At 42.7% G+C, this 22,725-nt stretch overlaps 1 protein-coding gene across 3 annotated transcripts; it reads left to right on the plus strand.

Annotated features, from left to right (window-relative positions):
- The first annotated feature begins 395 nt into the window (after nt 1-395).
- Nucleotides 396-20,504, plus strand: LOC143809306 (uncharacterized). 3 transcript variants are annotated; one of them, XR_013222207.1, is made up of 4 exons: nt 442-1,104; nt 10,721-10,767; nt 10,909-11,046; nt 19,517-20,504. XR_013222207.1 is itself a non-coding variant. In XM_077292401.1 (3 exons), the coding sequence occupies exons 1-3, from the start codon at nt 447-449 to the stop codon at nt 20,131-20,133; spliced, it is 1,413 nt and encodes a 470-aa protein (XP_077148516.1). In that variant the 5' UTR covers nt 396-446; the 3' UTR covers nt 20,134-20,504. The 3 variants fall into 3 exon arrangements, 2 of the variants coding, with proteins under 2 accessions (XP_077148516.1, XP_077148517.1); XM_077292401.1 differs by lacking the exon at nt 10,721-10,767 and having other exon boundaries at nt 396-1,104; XM_077292402.1 differs by lacking the exons at nt 10,721-10,767; nt 10,909-11,046 and having other exon boundaries at nt 396-1,104.
- The last annotated feature ends 2,221 nt before the right edge of the window (nt 20,505-22,725 follow it).

Raw genomic sequence — 22,725 nt, forward strand, 5'->3', positions numbered from 1 at the left:
AGAAGCTGGAAAAGCAGCAGTAACCCTTTGCACAGAGTCAGAGTGAGCGAGACACTGGGACCGACATCTCCGCTGAGCAGGCTCCACTGCGGCAGGAGGAGAATGGGAGACCGCAGCGGAGATGGCCCAAGATTCCCCCTGTGCAGAGGCGGGAACTCGACCCCTAACACACACTTTTTTTTATTTTGTTTTGGCTCTGATGTGACACCTCAAATTCTTCATATCATCCCCTACACAACATTTCACCACAGCAGGACACAGGCAGGGTGCAGGTTCTGACATTTGCCATACAGGAGCCTCTGCAATCATTCCCCCTCAGTCTTATCTTATGCATTGATTCCCTCCTCCCAGTTTGTAGTGGCTACTGGTTTACTGGAGCATACTGGGAGGTTAGAGAAGAGGAGGAGGTGTCTGTCCTGCACTAGGAAGTGTATGCACATTGCACCATGTCTGCTGTCCTGGAGGAATTGCTTGGCAAGGTGCGAGCAGCAGCACTGGTGAGAGGTGAAGCCTGGCTGCAAGAGAAAGTGGCAGAAATAGTTGCAGATGAAGGAAAAGCATCTGATGCACAAGATGCCTCTCCATGTGCTAAGAGAGTTAGATCTTTAGGGCCCAGAAGTCCATCCCCGGTGCCCAGAAATCATCTCAAAGTTAGTAGCCCTGGTAGGGACCCTCCAGAAGTGGCCGCTGGGCAGTGCCCATCTTCAGAGGTGCCTTGTCCTTCGGAGAATCCATTCAGTTTAGACACTGATTTATGGAATGAAGATTTGCGGATTCCGCTTAATGCGGCTTCCCGGCACGGATCAGACAGTGGACTAAAATCTGAAGACGCTGGTATTGTATCTGAGGAGGAACAGAAGTCCAGTAGAGACAGCGGGCAGTGCTACTCCAGTCCGTCACCAAATCCGCGCACAGACAAGGCGGAAACCTGCCACAGTTGCAGCAACGGGAAAGATCCCAACATGACCCATTCCAACAACACCGAGGAGGAGCCCATTGAATTACGTATAGAAAGGTTACTGCAAAGCTGTTCAGCCACAATAATGCAAGATCAGCAGGAGGAAGAACCCTCTGAGCCAACGCCAGTCAGTTCCTCTGTTCCAGGTAAGGATTTGTAGGTAACATAGTTAGCAAGGCCAAAAAAGACATTTGTCCATCCAGTTCAGCCTATATTCCATCAGAATAAATCCCCAGATCTACGTCCTTCTAAAGAACCTAATAACTGTAAGATACAATATTGTTCTGCTCCAGGAAGATATCCAGGCCTCTCTTGAACCCCTCGACTGAGTTCGCCATCACCACCTCCTCAGGCAAGGAATTCCAGATTCTCACTGCCCTAACAGTAAAGAATCCTCTTCTATGTTGGTGGAAAAAACCTTCTCTCCTCCAGATGCGGAGAATGCCCCCTTGTAACCATCACCTTCCTTGGTATAAACAGATCCTCGGAGAGATATTGGTATTGTCCCCTTATATACTTATACATGGTTATTAGATCACCCCGGCCCTCAGTCATCATTTTTCTTGACTAAATAATTCTATTTTTGCTAATCTCTCTGGGTATTGTAGTTCCCCCATACCCTTTATTAATTTTGTTGCCCTCCTTTGTACTCGCTCTAGTTCTATTATTTCCTTCCTGAGCACCGGTGCCCAAAACTGTACACAGTACTCTATGTGCGGTCTAGGTGACAATCGCCATCATGCATCTTGAATCCTGGAGCCGGCGCAGCGTGTCTGAGTAAGGCTGAATTCACACTGTCGTATTTCACGGTCTGTATATGGCCCAGACTGACTCCTGAGCCAAACTTAGAGTCTCCTATGTCTGTGAGGTTGTAAGTTCATGTCTAGAAGAATTTTGAAGTATAGGTTTCACGTGAATCGAATGCTTAGATAACAATTCCCCATTAAATGTTGTTATTGGGTAAATGGTGATCCTTAACTAGGAACTTCTAATCTTCTGATAATTATAACCCACTTCCGGCCAAATTCAGAAGTCCGTGAAATACAGTCCAAGTAAGGACAGGGATGGATGGACCGGCCGCAGGTCTCCTGACCCAAACTCTGCAGTCATATAGGCATATATGAAACTGTTGATTTTTTGAGTCTGTACACTTAACTTTGTGGCTTTTGAGAGGTATAATAGGCACATAATCAAACTTTGTTCCTTGCATAGTATGTGTTGCCCTTACCGGTCAGATTTCCTGACCCAAATGCAGCAACCCCAGATATTCCAATGAGTCTGCTGACATCAGCTCAGTTGACCTGCAGCTGGTCTGGAAATTGCGACTTGTACATGGATCGTGAAACTTGGGCACCATTGCACATTTTGGAGATGCTGCCTTGCCTAGACCTGTATCCCAAGAAAGGGAATATTTAATAACACAATCATGAAGCACCAGCGTATGTTGTAACCAAGAGCGGATACCACCAGCTCTCCCAGAGCACCCCACGGGCGCCCAACCACCAGGACTACTCCAAAATACTAATACCAACACAAGAACACGGAGCAAAAAAGTCCACATCAACATAATTATGTATAAAAGTCTATAAAGTTTTATTAATTATAACAATATAATTGCTGTATCAATACAAAAAGGGTTATATATCTGCATATATGTGCTGTCTTCACTATGCATATAACAGAGGACAATAAGGAGGAGACATGACGGTAGCCAAGTTAGGGTGGGATACTACAATACATCCTTAGGGCAACAGCATGAACCGATACCAAGTCTATAAACGGTCTTACAGATCTCCAGTACCATGAATGACAGTGTACATAGTCAGACTAGTTCCATATATAACATATCGCAATTTCAGAAGATTCATGCTTACCCATTTGTAATCATCAGGGAAGGCACCCCCACCTCTCTCAGCACCCCCGGACGCGCGTTTCACGTTCTAGCTTTTTCAACAGTGTCTGCTTGTAGCTAGTCTCATTGTGCTTAAATGTGGATAAAACCGGAAGTGGCGCTGGGAAAACAGCACATGCGCAGTGGCACCCAGGGCGCGCCATCACCAGGGCCATCACAGCAGGGCGTGCGTGGAGGCGGAACTCCGCTGTAGGACGTCCAATGACTCGCACGCTCAGCTGATGCTGATAGCCATAGTGAAAGGCGAACACAGTGGATGGCAATGGGCATGCGCACCACCGGCAACCATTTTCTAAAAGACCACGGCGGCGGCCATATTTGTAGTGATAAGTTTGTCAAATCACTACAGATTCCCAAATAACCCCATACTTGGAATACCCTGTGCAATATAGTGAAAATGATATAAATAAGAGGGCATTATTGACCCATCCATTTCTATAAATATACTAATATGGAAAACTACAATAATAACATAGATTCCAATTTGGGATGAGTACATTATACATAACAACAACAACAGTGATATAGTGACACGTGCAATGATGGTAAACAAATAGTGCATATATATCATAATGTACACAATTAGCGACCGACAGTCAGCAAGACTTCTTGTTTCTTTAAGACTTCCATATAGGGGACAGAGGGAGTCCAGTGCAGCCTATGTTGCGTCTAAAGCCATGGACCCTGGGGATCTGATCCGTGGAACATCCGAAATTGTCTTGGTATAGTCTTCAGACCTGACGGATCTACCACTTCCTTAGCAGCCAAGATATCTCGTACATGCTCGCGTGTCCGAACTTTCAATTCTCTAGAAGTGAGGGTTATTTGGCAATCTGTAGTGATTTGATAAACTTATCACTACAAATATGGCCGCCGCTGTGGTCTTTTAGAAAATGTCATATATGACCATAATCAAAAAGCCCCCATACATATACACCTTGAGAGTATAAAACTCTCCCCGGATGCCCCAAGGGCCTCCACCTATCTGGACAACTCCAGAAATATAGCAACACAAACAAATGGAGTACGACAGTCCAAAGCAACATTATAATACGATTTATTAATAAATAATCAATTTAACAAGCATAAATATATATCTGCTGTAGGCAGAAATATACCAAAACAGAAAAGGCAGTACACGGAGGATATGACGGTACATCAGGTGGGATGTGGTATAGGTGAGCATCATCCCTAACTGGTACACATAGTATAAACCTGGTTAAGTATGTCACAGGGAAATAGTATCACAAAAACGCCATAAGTAAACACATAATCCCTGCCCCAGTGAACATACAAATGAAGTTGTTAGTATTAATCATGTGCACTTACCCATAGAACAGAGGGAACCCAGCCACAAACCACCTGAAGGCCCTGGACGCGCGTTTCGCGGTGAGCTTTTTCAACAGGGAAAATGGTTGCCGGTGGTGCGCATGCCCATTGCCATCGACTGTGTTCGCCTTTCACTATGGCTATCAGCATCAGCTGAGCGTGCGAGTCATTGGACGTCCTACGGCGGAGTTCCGCCTCCACGCACACCCTGCTGTGATGGCCCTGGTGATGGTGCCACTGCGCATGCGCCGTTTTCCCGCCGCCACTTCCGGTTTTATCCACATTTAAGCACAATGAGACTAGCTACAAGCAGACCCTGTTGAAAAAGCTAGAACGCGAAACGTGCGTCCGGGGGTGCTGAGAGAGGTGGGGGTGCCTTCCCTGATGATTACAAATGGATAAGCATGAATCTTCTGAAATTGCGATATGCTATATATGGGACTAGTCTGACTATGTACACTGTCATTCATGGTACTGGAGATCTGTAAGACCGTTTATAGACTTGGTATCGGTTCATGCTGTTGCCCTAAGGATGTATTGTAGTATCCCCCGCTAACTTGGCTACCGTCATGTCTCCTCCTTATTGTCCTCTGTTATATGCATAGTGCAGACAGCACATATATTCAGATTTATAACCCTTTTTGTATTGATACAGCAATTATATTGTTATAATTAATAAAACTTTATAGACTTTTATACATAATTATATTGATGTGGACTTTTTTGCTCCGTGTTCTTGTGTTGGTATCCCAAGAAAGGGGAAGACGGCATTTTATTATTATTATTATTATTATTATTATGCATTTTTATAGCACCATTTATTCCATGGCGCTTTACATGTGAAAAGGGGGCAAATATAGAAAAATACAATTAAACATGAGCAAAAAACAAGGCACACAGGTACATAAGGAGGGAGGACCCTTCCCGCAAGGGCTCACAGTCTGCAGGGGATGGGTGAGGATACACTAGGAGAGGGTAGAGCTGGTTTTGTGGCGGTTCAGTAGGATGAAGATCACTGAAAGCTGTAGGCTTGTCGGAAGAGGTGAGTCTTCAGGTTCTTTTTGAAGGTTTCTATGGTAGGTTAGAGTCTGATGTGTTGTGGTAGAGAGTTCCAGAGTATGGGGGAAGCATGGGAGAAGTCTTGGATGCAGTTGTGGGAAGAAGAGATGAGAAGGGAGGAGAGAAGGAGACCTTGAGAGGATCGGAGGTTGCGTGTAGGTAAGTACCGGGAGATCATGTCACAGATGTATGGAGGAGACAGGTTGTGGATGGCTTTGTATGTCATTGTAAGGGTTTTGAACTGGAGTCTCTGGGCAATAGGAAGCCAGTGAAGGGCTTGGCATAGGGGAGAGGCTGGGGAATAGCAGGAAGACAGGTAGATTAGTCGGGCAGGGGAGTGTAGGATGGATTGGAGTGGTGCCAGAGTGCTAGAGGGGAGGCCAGAGAGTAGGAGGTTGCAGTAGTAAAGGCGGGAGATGATATGGGCATGCACTAGTTTTTTGTGGTGTCGGGGTCAAGAAATGCGCTGCTCCGGGAGATATTTTTGAGTTTGAGGCGGCAGGAGGAGGCAAGGACTTGGATATGTGGCTTGAAAAGAGGGCAGAGTTGAGGATCACCCCGAGGCACCGGGCGTGTGGGACTGGGGAAAGTGAGCAGCCATTGACATTGATAGATAGGTCTGGTGGAGGGGTAGAGTGAGATGGGGAAAAGATGATAAATTCTGTTTTGTCCATGTTCAGTTTTAGAAAGCGAGCAGAAAAGAAGGCCGAGATAGCAGACAGACAGTGTGGGATTTTGGTAAGTAAGGAGATGAGGTCAGGTCCGGATAGGTAGATCTGCATGTCGTAAGCATAGAGATGATACTACATACTGTGGGATTCTTTGAGCTGTCCCAGGCCAAAGGTGTAGGACAAGTTTTTGTTTCTGCTGGTCCATTCGATGCTCTGCCTTTTTCTTAACTTGTTCTTCTCCCTCTTAGAGTTCACCTTGAATGCAGAAAAATGGCAGCTGATGACAAGGGGTTAAAAAAATATACTCGCCAAGCCATCATCTGTCTAACCACGCATCTCCCCTCTGGTCCGGTTATTGATTACATTTTGCCGCCTCTGGTGCTGATTAGGCCCTGCAACGTCATGGCATTGTGGGGTCTTATCAACACTACAGGGGCCAAAGTCGTGACTGGAGAGGAGCTTTGGCGGGACAGGTGAAGACTGGGTGAGTATAGCATTCCTTTCTTATTTTTTTTCCCTATGTTTATTATGGTCAGGACAGTCCTCAGAATATAATGATGCACATTTTAATTGCATCTGACAAATTTGATGCTGAATGCGAATTCCGTCAGATGTCCTCATTTTTAGTGATTCCCATATGTCTCATTTGATGAGCTCATTAAAGGGGTTGTCCAGTGAATGTAAGTTATCACCTATCCTTGAAATTGCTGATAAATTTTAGATAAGATCAGTGAAGGCCTGACCGCTCTGACCCACATCGATCGTTAGAATGGAGCGGCAGTGTGCATGTCCAATCGCTGCTCCATTCATTCCCGTAGCTCTTTTTCCAGCAGCCCCATAGAGCACAAATGGGGCAGTGGTCGGACATGTGCACTACCGCTCCATTCTCAACTAAGATTAAAGCACCCCATTCTGCTGATTAGCGTGGGCAACGACTGTTTGTTCCCCACTGAGCTATAAGGTATCATCTATCCCGTGGATAGGTGATACTCTTCGCTGTACAACCCCTTTTGGGCAGCAGTCTTGATGGCACTCCTGGCCAGTTACCATCACACAAGAACTGTTTCCACCTCCTTGGTTGTCTGCTGTTTTGTTTTTATTTTAAGATCTTTTGTTCCCTTTCATTAAGAGTCAGCTTTTGTGCACTCTCACATTACTTAAGGCCCCCATACACATGAGATGAAAGTCGGCTGAACCCGGTAATTTTGGTAGAACTGGACGACTATCTGATATGTATGGAGGGCCTCTAAACTCTCTCCTCACAATATCTGATAGAGTTTCGATAGCCAATCATTTTGTTTGCAGGAGAGATGAGCTTCTCCTGGAGGAATATGTCAGCAGTTTTCTCCTCTCTCCCCATAGAAAACACCTGAACACTCTGCTGATCAGAGCGCTTTTTTTTATGGGGGAGTTAGGAGATATAATTGTCGGTCGATCTTTATAGCCATGTAACATTTTTTATTTTTTCTGTAGGTCCATCCAATTCCCGATTCCATCCTCTTTTCAGCACCTGGCCAGTTGCTTTGACTTCCTACTGTCTGATAAAATTTTAGGGCCAGTTCAAGTGCTGTAATCTTTAGGCGTTGGGGCCGATGCAGTGGTTATGGTATTCTGCTGTCCTACAGAAAAATAATTTAGGCTTCATGAGGCCATTACCTTATTTATTCCGTTATTTTACTCTTCGACAAGTACAAGCGTTTACTTCTATTTGCATGCCATGTAATTCCCATGGGCAGAGTTTTCCCAAGATGATTGTATGTGGCTACCATATGAGTTGTCCTACCCATTAAGGGGTTCCCTGAAAAATGCCCACAGGAAAATTGCCCACAGGAAAATTGCCCACAGGAAAAATGCCCACAGGAAAATTGCCCACACAGAAAATTGCCCACACGGAAAATTACCCACATGGAAAATTACCCACATGGAAAATTGCCCACACGGAAAATTCCCCACTCGGAAAATTCCCCACATGGAAAATTGCCCACACAGAAATTTGCCCACACGGAAAATTGCCCACATGGAAAATTGCCCACATGGAAAATTGCCAATTGCAGCATCACAAAGTTTCAGATCTATGATATTTGAGGTGAAAGGTGAGGATGTTCACATGATATGTGATCAACTTGTGATTTACAGCTGACCTAGTGCAAAACTGCAAACATGCTGAAGATCTGTAGTTTGTAGCAGTCTGTCATTCTCAGCAATAGATATATCTAGTCTGCTCTCATCTCTCACTGATTCTGCCTTACTCCTCCCACCAGCCCAGAACAGCAGCACATGCAGAACCAGCAGCAGTGTGATCCAGAGGAGCCATCACTGCTATCAGTACCCACAAAAGAATCACTGTATTTTCTGTGGTTACATGGGACTGCAGGTCAGATCTAATACAGTATCATCTCAGTGGGTGCCCACCAAAAGCAGGGTGCTGCTGGCTGAGATAGATGGTCCTGGAAGCCCAGAAGGCACCGCAGAAAGGTGAGATTCTGTCAGAATCTGTCAGAGGAACGGAAGTGCCATAGCAGCTCCGCTCTCCCATTGACTTCAGTGGCAGTGAATCTGGGGAATGCACTTCCTTCCCTGTCCACGTATGACTGCCAAGAGTAAGAGTGAACAGACCCTACCTAGTTATGTATTATACACATACACTGCAGGTGCAGGCAGGCGTAGGATGGAAGGAAATGCAGAGTGGATTTGAATAAGGGTATGTGCACACGTAGAATGATCATCTGTGGATTTTTCTGCAGCGGATTTGATAAATCCACAGGGCAATAACCGCACATTTTTCCTGCGGATTTACTGCGGAATTACCGCGGTTTTTGTGCGGATTCCACTGCGGTTTTACACCTGCGGTTTTCTATTATGGAGCAGGTGTAAAACCGCTGCAGATTCCGCACAAAGAATTGACATGCTGCGGAATGTAAACCACTGCGTTTCCGCGCGTTTTTTCCGCAGCATGTGCATTGTACTGTAAACGCATGGGAAACCGCTGCGGACCCGCAGCTGCGGAAACGCTGCGGATCCGCAGCAAAATCCGCAGCGTGTGAACATAGCCTAAGCGTCTCTAGGCCCAGACACACCACAATGAGAGTAGAATTATTGTTAGCACAGTGGAATGACAACTCCTAAGAACAGAATCCGTACTCTGGGACTAGGGATGAGTGAACCGAACCTGTAGAACCTGGAGAAGTAAACTGGGCCCAGAGAACTTTGTTGAAATCCATTCTGCATTTTATTTGCTGCCTGTGTTGTGCTGTATTGTATTTTAATGGAGCCCATGGAAGTCAAGGACAATCACCTGGCAGCTAATTATTTGCAGGTGTGCAATGATTGTTTAATAAACTTAAGTTATTGTTGTTATTAGAACTCATTAATAAACTGTTCTTAATAAACTTGTTGGTAGTTTTTTATGTGGGCAATTTTTGCCAACATTCTTCTGTGCTGCAGAGCATCTCACCTATAATTCTATACTATTCTCTGTTCTGCAGAGCATCTCACGTATACCTGCATACTATCCCCCTGTCCTGCAGAGCATTTAACCTATGATCTTTGCTATTCTCTATCCTGCAGAGCAACTCACCTATAATTCTTTATTATTCTTCTGCCCTGCAGAGCATCTCACGTACACCTGCATAATATCCCCCTGTCCTGCAGAGCATTTAACCTATATCTCTTTGCTATTCTCTGTCCTGCAGAGCATCTCACCTATAATTATATATTATTCTTCTGCCCTGCAGAGCATCTAATGTATACATGCATAATATCCCCCTGTCCTGCAGAGCATTTAACCTATATATATTTGCTATTCTCTGTCCTACAGAGCATCTCACCTACAATTCTATATTATTCTTCTGCCCTGCAGAGCATCTCATGTATACCTGCATACTATTCCCCTGTCCTGCAGAGCATTTAACCTGTAGGTCTTTGCTATTCTCTGTCCTGCAGAGCATCTCACTTATTATATATTATTCTTCTGCCCTGCAGAGCATCTCATGTATACATGCATATACTATCCCCCTGTCCTGCAGAGCATTTAACCTATAATTCAGCCTGTGGGCAATTTTCTGTGGGCATTCTTCACCTTGCACCTCAAATATCATGGATCTGAAACTTTGTGATGCTGCAATTGGCAATTTTCTGTGTGGGCAATTTTCCGTGTGGGCAATTTTCCATGTGGGCAATTTTCTGTGTGGGCAATTTTTCGTGTGGGTAATTTTCCATGTGGGCAATTTTCCGTGTGGGCAATTTTCCATGTGGGCAATTTTCCGTGTGGGCAATTTTCCGTGTGGGCAAATTTCCGTGTGGGCAATTTTCCGTGTGGGCAATTTTCCGTGTGGGCAATTTTCCTGTGGGCATTTTTCCTGTGGGCAATTTTACTGTGGGCATTTTTCCTGTGGGCATTTTTCTGGTCACCCCATTAAGGATGATTTCTCTTTGGGAATCTTTCTTCAAGGCATAAAATGAGCAAACCTGTTCGATGGGGGATTTCAATAGCACTGGCCTTAACCTATTTACTGATCCTTCAGGTTCCAAGAGCTTTAGGGCCATTTTGCTAATATCCTGGTGTGCAGATTTGAGGTTGATAGAGGAATGGGGTGAACTGATGAAAAATTAATTGGTGATAGTTTGGTTTGACAACATGGGGCATTTGCATTTAATCGGTTATAGTCTTCATCCTCTCCACTCATTTTAGCTCTTCTAAGGCACTTGGTTCTCCCAATGTTTTCAACGTAACTTCCTCTTAAAGCCTACATACACATTAGACAGTTGTCTCTCCTATCCCCCTTTACACAGGAGCATTTGGTTTATCTCCCGGAGAACAAAAGGATCATCTATTGGAGGTGAGTCAAGAGGCCCCCAAACACATTAGATGGTTGGCCATTCCCGTGTAAACTTTTATTGAATGTGTATGGGGATCTTTAGAACAAAGCATATACCTAGTTTCGATTGTTCTGTGGCTGACACTTCTATCCCGTTTTCAGAGGCAGGAGTTTCGGCAGCTTTGCCAGCAGCTGAACCTGGAGAGGGTACCTTGACCAGTTTCACGCCGGATGCTTCTGACCAACACCTATCTCCCCGAGTACAAGCATCAGTGTCCTCTTCAAGCTGGTTGAGACACGGTAAAAAACGTAGCCAAAAACAATGCTTTTTCATCATACCGGCCCAAAAATTGAATAAAACGCGATCAAAAAGATGAATGTAAATAAAAATGGTACCGCTGAAAACATGATCTTGTCCGTCAAAAAAAACGAGCCTCCAAACAACTCCATCAGTGGAGAAGTAAAAAAGCCATAGCTCTCAGAATATAGTGATGTAAAAACATTTTTTTTTTTAAATAAAATAGTTTTATTGTGTAAAAGTGGTAAAACATAAAAAAATATAATTGTGGCATCACTGTAATTGTACTGACCTGAAGAATAAAGCTGACTTATCAATTTTACTACATGGTGAATGGCATAAAAAAAAAACACAAAAAAAAATCCTGAATTGTTGGTTTTCAAGCTTTCTGCCTCCGAAACATCACAGTAAGGCTTGGCTCACACTTATCCTGCGCTGAGCACTTACATCGGGGTTTCCGTGTAAATCTCTGAAATACGTGATTCAGACGGAACCCTCGATGGAAGATTTCCTTTAATGAGGTAGATGAAGGCACTATGGATGCCGTAGGACCTGTGATCCGGCGGTGTCTGTCTTTTTAAGTGTGCATAAAAATCTATGGGTGCTTGTGAAACATCGCACTGCACGGGATATCAGCAAAGTGCAGTGCGATTGCCGCTGATGCCGGCAATGGAGGAAATGGAGAAATTACTTTCTCTGTCTCCTCCGCACCTGTTCTATAATTCTCACATGCGAGAGGATCAGACAACAGAGCATGACACTCGGCTCCTGCTCGCAGCAGAGCAAGAGTCGAGTGTCGTTAACATATTGCATCCGATGCTCGCATCGGATACCATATGCTACTGTTACTTTGGCCTTACATGGAAACCCCGATATAAGTGCTCAGCGTAGAGTGCAGGATAAATGTCATCCAAAATTGTATGTAAAATGTTGTCAATAAAGGCTTTAACTCAGTCCACAAAAATAGCAAGTCCCCACTCAGATCTGTCATCTGTCAGTGGAAATATAAGGGGCTTCTACGTTACTGGTAGCCCAAATGCTCTGGAAAAGCGCTATGGCTAATCGCCTTCCAAAAGAAATCCAGCGTATTCTGCTCTCCCAAATCTAAATACCCTCCTCCCTTCTAAGCCCCAAAGTGTGTCTAAACCACATTTAGCTCCCACATGTTTGGCATTTCTGTAGTGATGAGAGCCCGTCTACTTTACGGGTGGGTGTCTTCAGAAGCAGGAGCTGGGTACAATGTATGAACACTACAACGTACTGGTCAATGCAATGGCAGATATGCAATTTTCCCTCCATAACATCCACTGCTGCTTCATTCTGAAAAATACCCATGAAGTCAGAATCATCACTACACCTGTAGATATATTTTCAAAGGAGTGTAATTTCCAAAATGGGGTCACTTGGGGGGGGGGGGGGGGATTCTGCTGTTCTGGCACTTAGGGGCTCTGTATATGGAGTCCACAAATTATTCTATGAAAATTTGTTCAAGACTCATAGCGCTCTGTCCCTCCCGAGTCTCGCTGTATGGCTAAACAGTACTGTACAGCGACATATATAATATTTTCACATTCAGCAGAAATTGTGTGACAAATTTTGGTGCCATTTTTCCATGTGAAAATGTAAAATATGGGGCTAAAACAACATTGTTGTGGTAAAAATTTTATTATTTTTTTCACCACCCAATGGTATAAAATTTTAGGAGGCACATGAGGTGTAAACATGATCACTGCACCCATAGATGAATTCACTGAAGGTTGTAACGTGGGGTGACTTATGGGGGTTTCTGCTGTTCTGTCACCTCAGGGGCTCTACCAATGTGACATAGCACCCGCAAACCATAACAGCTAAATCTTCCCTGCAGTATGGCTGTCCTTTGCTTCGGAGCTTTGCACTGTGCCGCCAAAGTAGTTTTCAACTACACATGGTGCATTGCTGTACTCAAGAAAAACTGTGTAACAAATTATACCTTTTGTTTTCTCCTATTAACCTTTTTGAAAATTAAAAACTTTGGGCCAAAGCAACAATTTAGGGAAAAAAATATTAATTTTTCATTTACAAATACCAATGTTATACAATTCTGGGAATCACCTGTGAGTTAAAAATGCTGACTATTCCCCTAAATGAATTTCTCGAGAGGTGTAATTTCCAAAATGGTGAAACTTGTGGGGGTTTCTGTTGTTTTGGCATGTCAAGGACGCTTCAAATGTAATATGGCATCTACAATCTATCAATCTGTTCCAGCCAAAATTCAAATAATGCTTCCTCCATTACAAGCCCTGCTGTGTGCCCAAACAGTACTTTTCCCCAACATATTGGGCATCATCATACTCAGGAGAAATTGCACAACAAAGTGAGTGGTCCAATTAAGCCTGCTTCTCTTATGAAAATGAAATATTTGGGGCTAAAGCTAAATTTTTGTGGAAAAAGATGTATTTTTAATTTTCACGTCCTAATAATATAAAGTTCTGTGATGCACCTGTGGGACCAAGATTCTCATAATACCCATACATGAATTAGTTGAGGAATCTAGTTTCCAAAATAGGGTCACTTGGGGGTTGAAGGCTCTGCTGTTTTAATGGCGCTCCTTCCGAGCCCTGCACTTTTAACCCTTCTAACAAAAAAAAATTACGCTCATGTAAAGTAGATGAGTGGCAAATGTAATTTATTAATTATTTTCCGTGTTTTGACCATCTGTTTTTAAGGGCACAAAAATTTCAAGTTTTCAAGTTATTACCACATAAAGTGACACTGGTCAGAATTTAAAAATTTGGCCTGGTCAGGAAGGTGAAACGAGGCTTGGGGTGTAAAGGGTTAAAGAGAAGTTCATTCTCTGATTACACATTACAAAAACACAGGAAAAGGGACACATACAACTGAGGACCAGCTGGACATGAATTAATATGGTAGCAGTCACATTATGTGTACAAATGAATATATATTGCTGCCAAAAATAAATAATAGAAAAAATAAATAAATACCAAAAGGTACAATTGTGGCAGAATCACCAGACATGTATACAATATAAGCCCCATAAAAACAGGTAAAATGTGGAAAAGATTCAAAATGAAATAAATCTGTGTAAGGAGGTAACTGTATACCATAATAAAGTGACCGTGCATGTGAGACAGTACTACTGGAATGTAAGTAATCACATAGTGTGCACGTACAAGCTCAAAATAGGGGTGATAACATTATCAAAATACTGCAATTGAGTGAAGTCATAAAGTACCTGTGAGATGGGTGATGAATAACAAGCAGTCCAGAGGATGTGTCCATCCGGACGCGCGTTTCGGCGATTGCTTTCATCAGGGGGTGGCGCCATCCAGAGGAAGTGAGTCATTTATGTGAACAAGGACCAATGAGAGCGGAGGGGCAAGGCGTGACACGCGCGAGCAAAGGAGGTTATCAGGCGCCTCCACACTGCCGCCCCATGTGACCCAAGACACCAAAATCAACTGATGTGATGCCATGGGGACGCGAAAGCAGGAGGCGGGAGCACCTGGAACGCATTGCTGGCGTGCGTTCCACCTGACTCACTGTCATGGGAAAAGTCATGTGATAAGGTCCTGGCAGGTAAAAGGTAAATCCAATCAGGAAATAAGCGAAAGAATAATGTAAGAATAAATTAAATGAAAATGTGAGGAAGTGTGTTTGGGAGACATAAACCAAACTGATTGATGGATGCTAGGAAGGAGAAAAACAAGAGGCAAAAAGGAAAAAAATATGGTGTACGATTTGACTACAATAATCTATTGTACAGATTATGTACCAAAAAAAGAGATATAATGAAAATAAAAACAATAAATAATAAATGAAAAATGATGATGAATAATAAATAACAATAATAAATAAAAATAAATTGGATAATGGGGGGGAATAACTTTAATAATAAATATGAAAAGAATAAGAACCAAAAATACATATACAGTAAAAATAGAAACAGTATTCTTGCGATGTCCATATTAATGATGCCGTGAAATTTATTTATGCCATATATTTCATGGGATTGATGGATAGACTGATCCAAGAAAAGGCATCGGAAGTTGACCACGAAGTACGTCAAGGACCAATAGGTAACTCAGCATATACCAGATGACTAAAATAAATGAAATAAGAAATACCACATGAGTATACATAAATTTGTTGGACACTGAAGTGGGTGGAAGAAGGAAAAGGGGGAATGGGAAGAGGGAGGGAAGAAGGGAGGAATAGGGGGGAAGGGAGAAAGGAGGGAGAGGGAAGGGGGAGAGAGAACTGGGGGGGAGGGGAAGGGGGAGGACAGGCCACACCATGTCCACAAGGAAAACTGCCTCTTCGTGGTGGTATCTTGTTAAAAAAAGTCTGTGGGTCATTCTGATAGTGACTGTGCACCAAGATGTCTCGCATATTTCTTGAATGACGGTAAGTGATGTTAGGCTGATTCGGAAGATATGGAGCCAAGGTGTGATCAGATAAAAGAATAGGCCAATATTTTTTCAAAATATCATACATTAGGTTAGAATGTGCATGATAGTTTGTAATAAATCGAACAATGGTAGATGGAGATTCTTTTTTGGTGAAGTATAATAAATTATTTCTAGTAGTATGTTTGGCTCTATTGTACGCCTGTTTTGCACATCTATGGCTATAGCCACGATTAAGAAATCTAAATTTGAGATCTCTTGCTTGGATTTCAAAATCGAGTCAGTTGAACACAAACGTTTTAAACGTAGGAACTGACTCACCGGTATTGAACGTTTGAGTGGAGCAGGATGAGACGATGAAGCATGTAACAATGCATTAGACAATGTTGGTTTCCTATATAGATCAGTTTGCAGTGTGTTTGAAGTATCACGCTTGACCCTCACATCCAAAAATTACAAAGTATGAGTATCGTATATGCAGGTGAGATGGATATTGAGATCATTGTTATTGATATATGCAATAAATTCATTCATAGTCCCAGAGGTGCCTTGCCAAATGAAAAAAATGTTATCTATGTACCATGTCCAGAAAAGGATACGGTGCATATGATGGTTATTGTCAGATAGGAATAGGTCCCTCTCCCACAGCCCCAGGAATAGATTTGCATAGGAGGGTGCAAATGGTGCACTCATGGCAGTGCCCTGGAGCTGTAGGTAGAGGGACTCCTTAAAAGTGAAAAAATTGTGTGTCAAGCTGAACTCCAACAACTGAATGATGAACTCATTCATAGAAGAAGAAGAATCTGACGTCACCAAGAAACACTTGGTTGCATGAATACCATCTGTATGTTTAATATTAGTATACAAGGATTCAACATCACAAGTTACCAATAAAGTATCCTCCAGATGTAAACCATCGATTTTTTTCGAAAAGTCTACTGCATCAAGAGTAAATGATGGAAGGCATTCTACCAGGGGTTTACGTTTCGCATCCATAAACTTGCCCACATTTTCCACAAAATTATGATTACCCGAAATGATTGGTCTTCCTGGAGGATCTTCGGAATTCTTGTGTATTTTGGGTAGCAGGTACAGAGTAGGGACAGTTGGTTCTTTAATCACAAGAGCCTCAAATAATTATTTTGTAATTATCCCCCTAGTGTTAGCCTGTTACTCCTGTACCAGGCGGCAGTGCGGAGGCGCCTGGTAACCTCCTTTGCTCGCGCGTGTCACACCACCTCCCCTCCGCTCTCATTGGTCCTTGTTCACATAAATGACTCACTTCCTCTGGATGGCGCCACTCCCTGATGAAGGCAATCACCAAAACGCGCGTCCGGATGGACACATCCTCTGGACTGCTTGTTATTCATCACCCATCTCACAGGTACTTTATGACTTTACTCAATGGCAGTATTTTGATAATGTTATCACCCCTATTTTGAGCTTGTACGTGCACACTATGTAATTACTTACATTCCGGTAGTACTGTCTCACATGCACGATCACTTTATTATGGTATACAGTTACCTCCTTACCCAGATTTATTTCATTTTGAATCTTTTCCACTTTTTTACCTTTTTTATGGGGCTTATATTGTATACATGTCTGGTGATTCTGCGGAAATTGTACCTTTTGGTATTTATTTATTTTTTCTGTAGTTTATTTTTGGCAGCAATATATATTCATTTGTACACATAATGTTATTGCTACCATATTAATTCATGTCCTGCCAGTCCTCAGTTGTGTGCGTCCCTTTTCCCTGTGTTTTTGTCCCCACCTGCACCAATTTTATAATTGATTATTAATAAAATAATGTTTTTAATTTAAATGGGTCCAAATTCGGTTTGTTCTTTGAGTGTGAATTATTACCAATATGCCCTACTATATATCAGTGGCACACATGTTATAGTAGAAATTTGCTTATTATTCTCTTACACTTTATATTGAATATTACAATCATTTGTTTGTGTGCGTTGTTTTTGAGATTTTTGTGACTTAAGCTTTATATATAGTGGAGGATGTATCCAGAAAACCGTAGCCATTATCATAACCCAATCACCTTGTATTGCACATGTTAGGAGGTCCCGGGTATGAAACCAGCAAATTCCCCCCATATTGCGTACGCTGGGGATTCATAAATCTGCAGTCACACAGAGTGTGCAGACTTATTGGTTTTGAACGGACAACCCTTTTAGGATTGCCTTAAACAGGGTGGGCAATTAATTTTCTCAAGGGGCCACAAGAGAGAGCGTTACTGTTGTGGAGGGCTGAACTAATAGGCTGAATGTAATTTTGCTCGATATTAATATTAACATATGAATTATTATTTTATATTAATTATGACTTAATATTGAGCAGAAATAAAGGGAACCTGTCACCAGGTTTGGCCGATATGAGGTAATGCCACCACCTTTCAGGGCTGATATACAGCATTCTATAATGCTGTATATCTCTCCCCAACCCAACCTGTAAGACAAGAAAAATACTTTTTATTATACTCACCTGCAGGGCGGTCCAGTCCGAGGGGTGTCAATATTCTTGATCTGGCGCCTCTCATCTACGTACGATCTACGTCCCCCTTCTTTCTCTGCAGGTGCTGGGAAAGGTCAGAGAGCTCCGGCGCCTGCACACTGCAGTACTTTGCTCTGTCCTCAATAGGGCAAATCAGTACACCTGCGCAGGAGCGCGATGTCGGGGAGACTGTATGGATGACGTAGGGATGCGTGACTGTGTGGATTACGTAGGGATGCGTTATCCACACAAAGCAAGAAGGAGTATGCCAATCGTAATAAGATTCAAGGCGCCGGACCACGAACATCGACACCCCTTGCCCTGACCGCCCCGCAGGTGAGTATAATAAAAAGTCTTTTACCTCTCTTACAGGTCGAGTTGGCGGCTTGTATACATCATTATAGAATGCTGTATATCAGCCCTCAAAGTTGGTGGGCGTATTTCATATTGGCCAAATCTGGTAACAGGTTTCCTTTAACCTTTAAGTATGCTGACATCCCCTTACATAAAGTATGAGCCCCCATATATCCCACTATATACCATAAGAGCCCCCATATTTCCTTCCATGTATAGCATGAGCACCGTCATAGTCTCTTATATACAGCATGAACCACACATAGCCTCTTATATACAGTATGCGCCCCACATAGCCTCCCATCTACAGCATGATCCCCACATAGCCTCCCATATGCAGCATGAGCCAGAAATAGCCTCCCATGTGCAGCATGAGCCACACATTGCATCCCATATACATACAAACATCCCATACACATAAAAAAAACACACTGTCCTCGCTCTCGTTCCCCTGGCGCTTTGGTCTTGTCTCCTGTGCACTGACTCTCAGCAGTACACAGCTGATGCGGTGAAATGACTTCATTGTGTCAGCTGTCTCACACACTATTTAGTGGAAGAATTTGGTCCACATCCAAAAAGTGCCCAGACTGTTGAGGAAAGAAGTTTATTATGCTCTGAGGTCTTTCCACGCCACAAAAAGAATAAATGATACTCGCCTGTCCTTGGCCCTCATGTGACACTGCCTCCGCAGCTCACCAGTCCTCCATTAAGGTCATTGGTTCTTCTGCCAATAAACCCCATGCACTGACATGTGTAAGAAGGGCAACATGATGTCAATGACAAGTGTTGTCCCACCTCATAGGTCTCAGCTGTGGAATAACCTACAATCACCATGGTGTATCTGGAATCTGTGGCGGTGGCTTAAGGACTCAAGTGAAGGCCTAGGATACATTAGTATTATGTTCCCTTCCAAGCCCTCAAAACAATCCTGCCAAATTGTAGCTAGTTGGCTGCCACTTTTCTTGATTTGTGCTTATCGAATCCTGAAAATGTTGATTTCACTAGAATTTAGTTTGTTACAGATGAATTTGTTCATTTTTACCGTTCACACAGTATTCCGCTTTAACATTGATGAGAGCCAAAGGTTCCTCAGGTGGGTAGAATTGATATAGGACTATGAAGAGGTAGACTGGGTAGTCAAATACAAATCTATGTGTGTACAAGTTTTTTTAAATGTTTTTCTTTAACCTTGTTCCTGCAGATCTCCATCCTTGCTTGGTTTGGATTCTTGGAGATTCCTTGGTTGCTTCAGCATTGGAGAAAGTATCACTTGTTCCAGATGGACGCCAGTTGGGTTTTCCGCTTTCAAAGGCCATTATTCAGTGGCTAGGATTTAGTAGTCTGACTTGGGATTCTGTTACACCCACAGTTACTCGTTACTCATGTTTAGACCGGCCCCCTGATATTCTGGTTATACATGCTGGGGGGGATGATCTTTATAGCGGTGTTTCTATAATGGATCTGATTGGTAACATAAAGTTTGATATCTTTAAGTTGAAGTCACTGTTTCCAGGAGTAGAAATTGTCTGGTCACAGATTGTGAAGAGATATAAATGTCCACAGGCAAAGAACCACAAACCATTTAAGTTTGCCTGCAAGAAGATTAACAAACAACTCACAAATTATCAAAGATGTAAGAAGACTAAGTGGGCAGTGGTGGTCCGCCATATGGATCTGGAGGGTGATGTTGCTCACTTGTTTGAGAAAGATGGCGCTCACCTTAATTCAGCAGGTAATAAAATCTGGTGCAGAGACATTCAAGAAGGGATCGAAAAGGCACTTCAACGTTGGCACCATCCAGGCAATTCTCAAGGATGACTTACCATTTGTGGTCAATGGCCAGCTAACAATCCCTGGATTCAAGCAGAGGTTTATTTGTCTCTGACAAACCAAAGTCCGAATGGCTGTTGAATAGCGTGATCTCATGGATCTTCATTTCCAAATTTTTATAAGGTGTTCATCTTGACCGGATTACTTTTTCTGGGTTAATAAAAGTTAATAAAATTTGTAGCATTTTTTACCATTTTATGGCATTTTTGTGTGTATTTTCTATAGCAACATTAAGTAAGTACTATATCGTATTATTATTCTGTACTGTGTGAAATATTTTCTTTTGGCACTAGACATTTGTTTACATAGTAATAGGCTACATTCCCATGGTGAGTTTTTGGCGAGCCTTTGATGTTGTAGATTTTATGCACCCATTAAGTAAAATTGGTTACTTTAATTTTTTTTTCCAAAATAAGCAGCATAAAAAATCACCAAAAATTCATTGAGGTAACGTAGCCTCACTCTAAAGAAAAAAAATTGGAAAGAATTCTTAATGTTTGCTCGACCCTGGCAAAATTTCATTGTACAAAGGGAAATGTTGGATACTGAAGAAAGATAGATATAGGTGCTTCTCACTAAACTAGAATATCATCAAAAAGATAATTTATTTCAGTTCTTCAATACAAAAAGTGAAACTCAGATATGATACAGAGTCATTAGAAACAGAGTGATCTATTTCAAGTGTTTATTTCTGTTAATGTTGATGATTATGGCTTACAGCCAATGAAAGCCCAAAAGTCATTATCTCAGTAAATTAGAATAATTAACAAAAAAAAACCTGCAAAGGCTTCCTAAGCGTTTAAAAAGGTCTCTTAGTGTTAGGGGTCGAGTTCCCGTCTCTGCACAGGGGGAATCTCGGGCCATCTCCGCTGCGGTCTCTGTTGTGAATTAGACTTTTTGGCTCCCTCTTGTGGTTACTAGTGATATGACTCTGGGATTGTCTTTCCTCAGTTTGGCACCCACCTGGGTCGTTAGTCCAGGGGTGTTGCTATATAAACTTCCTGGATCCTTAGTCCAGTGCCTGGCATCGTTGTAATCAGATCCTTTCTGTTTGCTCCTGTCTGCTGGTCCTGGTTCGTGCAAAACTAAGCTAAGTCCTGCTTCTTTGTTTTTTGGTTATTTGCTTTGCTCTTATTTTTGTCCAGCTTGTACTAAATGTGATTCCTGACTTTGCTGGAAGCTCTAGGGGGCTGGTGTTCTCCCCCTGGGCCGTTAGACGGTTCGGGGGTTCTTGAATATCCAGCGTGGATATTTTGATAGGGTTTTTGCTGACCATATAAGTCATCTTACTATATTCTGCTATTAGCTAGTGGGCCTCTCTTTGCTAAATACCTAGCTCATTCTTACGTTTTTGTCTTTTCCTCTTACCTCACCGTTATTATTTGTTGGGGGCTTGTATCCAACTTTTGGGGTCTTTTCTCTGGAGGCAAGAAAGGTCTTTCTTTTCCCTTCTAGGGTTAGTTAGTGCTCCGGCTGGCGCGAGACGTCTAGAACCAACGTAGGCACGTTCCCCGGCTGCTGCTATTTGTGGTGCTAGGATTAGATATATGGTCAGCTCAGTTACCACTGCCCTATGAGCTGGTTTTTTGTGTTTGCAGACTTAGTAATTATTTTTGAGACCCTCTGCCATTGGGGTCATAACAGTATGCCAGGCCAACATTGAATGTTTAATGCATTGCAGAAGTGGGATAATAAGAAAGGAAATTCTGAGTTTTTTTTTTTTTTTTTTCCTCTCTTCCTCCCCTTTACCTCTGAGTGGCTTGTGCTTGCTGCAGACATGAATGTCCAGACCTTGATTACAAGTGTAGACCAGCTTGCTGCTCGTGTGCAGGGCATACAAGATTTTGTTACCAGTAGTCCAATGTCTGAACCTAAAATACCTATTCCTGAATTGTTTTCTGGAGACCGATTTAAGTTTAGGAATTTCAGGAATAATTGTAAATTGTTTCTATCTCTGAGACCCCGTTCATCTGGAGATTCAGCTCAGAAAGTTAAAATTGTTATCTCTTTTTTTCGGGGCGACCCTCAGGATTGGGCTTTCTCGCTAGCACCAGGAGATCCGGCATTGGCAAATATTGATGCGTTTTTTCTGGCGCTCGGATTGCTTTACGAGGAACCCAATCTTGAAGTTCAGGCAGAAAAAGCCTTGCTGGCTATTTCTCAGGGCCAGGATGAAGCTGAAGAGTATTGCCAAAAATTTCGGAAATGGTCCGTGCTTACTCAGTGGAATGAGTGTGCTCTGGCCGCAAATTTCAGAAATGGCCTTTCTGAAGCCATTAAGAATGTGATGGTGGGTTTCCCCATTCCTACAAGTCTGAATGATTCCATGGCGCTGGCTATTCAAATTGACCGGCGTTTGCGGGAGCGCAAAACCGCTAATCCTCTGGTGGTGTTGTCTGAACAAACACCTGATTTAATGCAATGTGATAGAATTCAGACTAGAAATGAGCGGAAAAATCATAGACGTCAGAATGGGTTGTGTTTTTACTGTGGTGATTCTACACATGTTATATCAGCATGCTCTAAACGCCTAACAAGGGTTGTTAGTCCTGTCGCCATTGGTAATTTGCAACCTAAATT

Source organism: Ranitomeya variabilis, chromosome 2 (assembly GCF_051348905.1).
Source record: "Ranitomeya variabilis isolate aRanVar5 chromosome 2, aRanVar5.hap1, whole genome shotgun sequence".
NCBI lineage: Eukaryota > Metazoa > Chordata > Amphibia > Anura > Dendrobatidae > Ranitomeya > Ranitomeya variabilis.

What these genes read in the sequence shown, in the direction of transcription:
- LOC143809306 (XM_077292401.1), top strand. Translation starts at nt 447, where the DNA reads ATGTCTGCTGTCCTGGAGGAATTGCTTGGCAAGGTGCGAGCAGCAGCA. An exon ending in AGTCAGTTCCTCTGTTCCAG is followed by an intron (nt 1,105 to 10,908) that starts GTAAGGATTTGT and finishes TCCCGTTTTCAG; the next exon opens with AGGCAGGAGTTTCGGCAGCT. An exon ending in TTCAAGCTGGTTGAGACACG is followed by an intron (nt 11,047 to 19,516) that starts GTAAAAAACGTA and finishes TTGTTCCTGCAG; the next exon opens with ATCTCCATCCTTGCTTGGTT.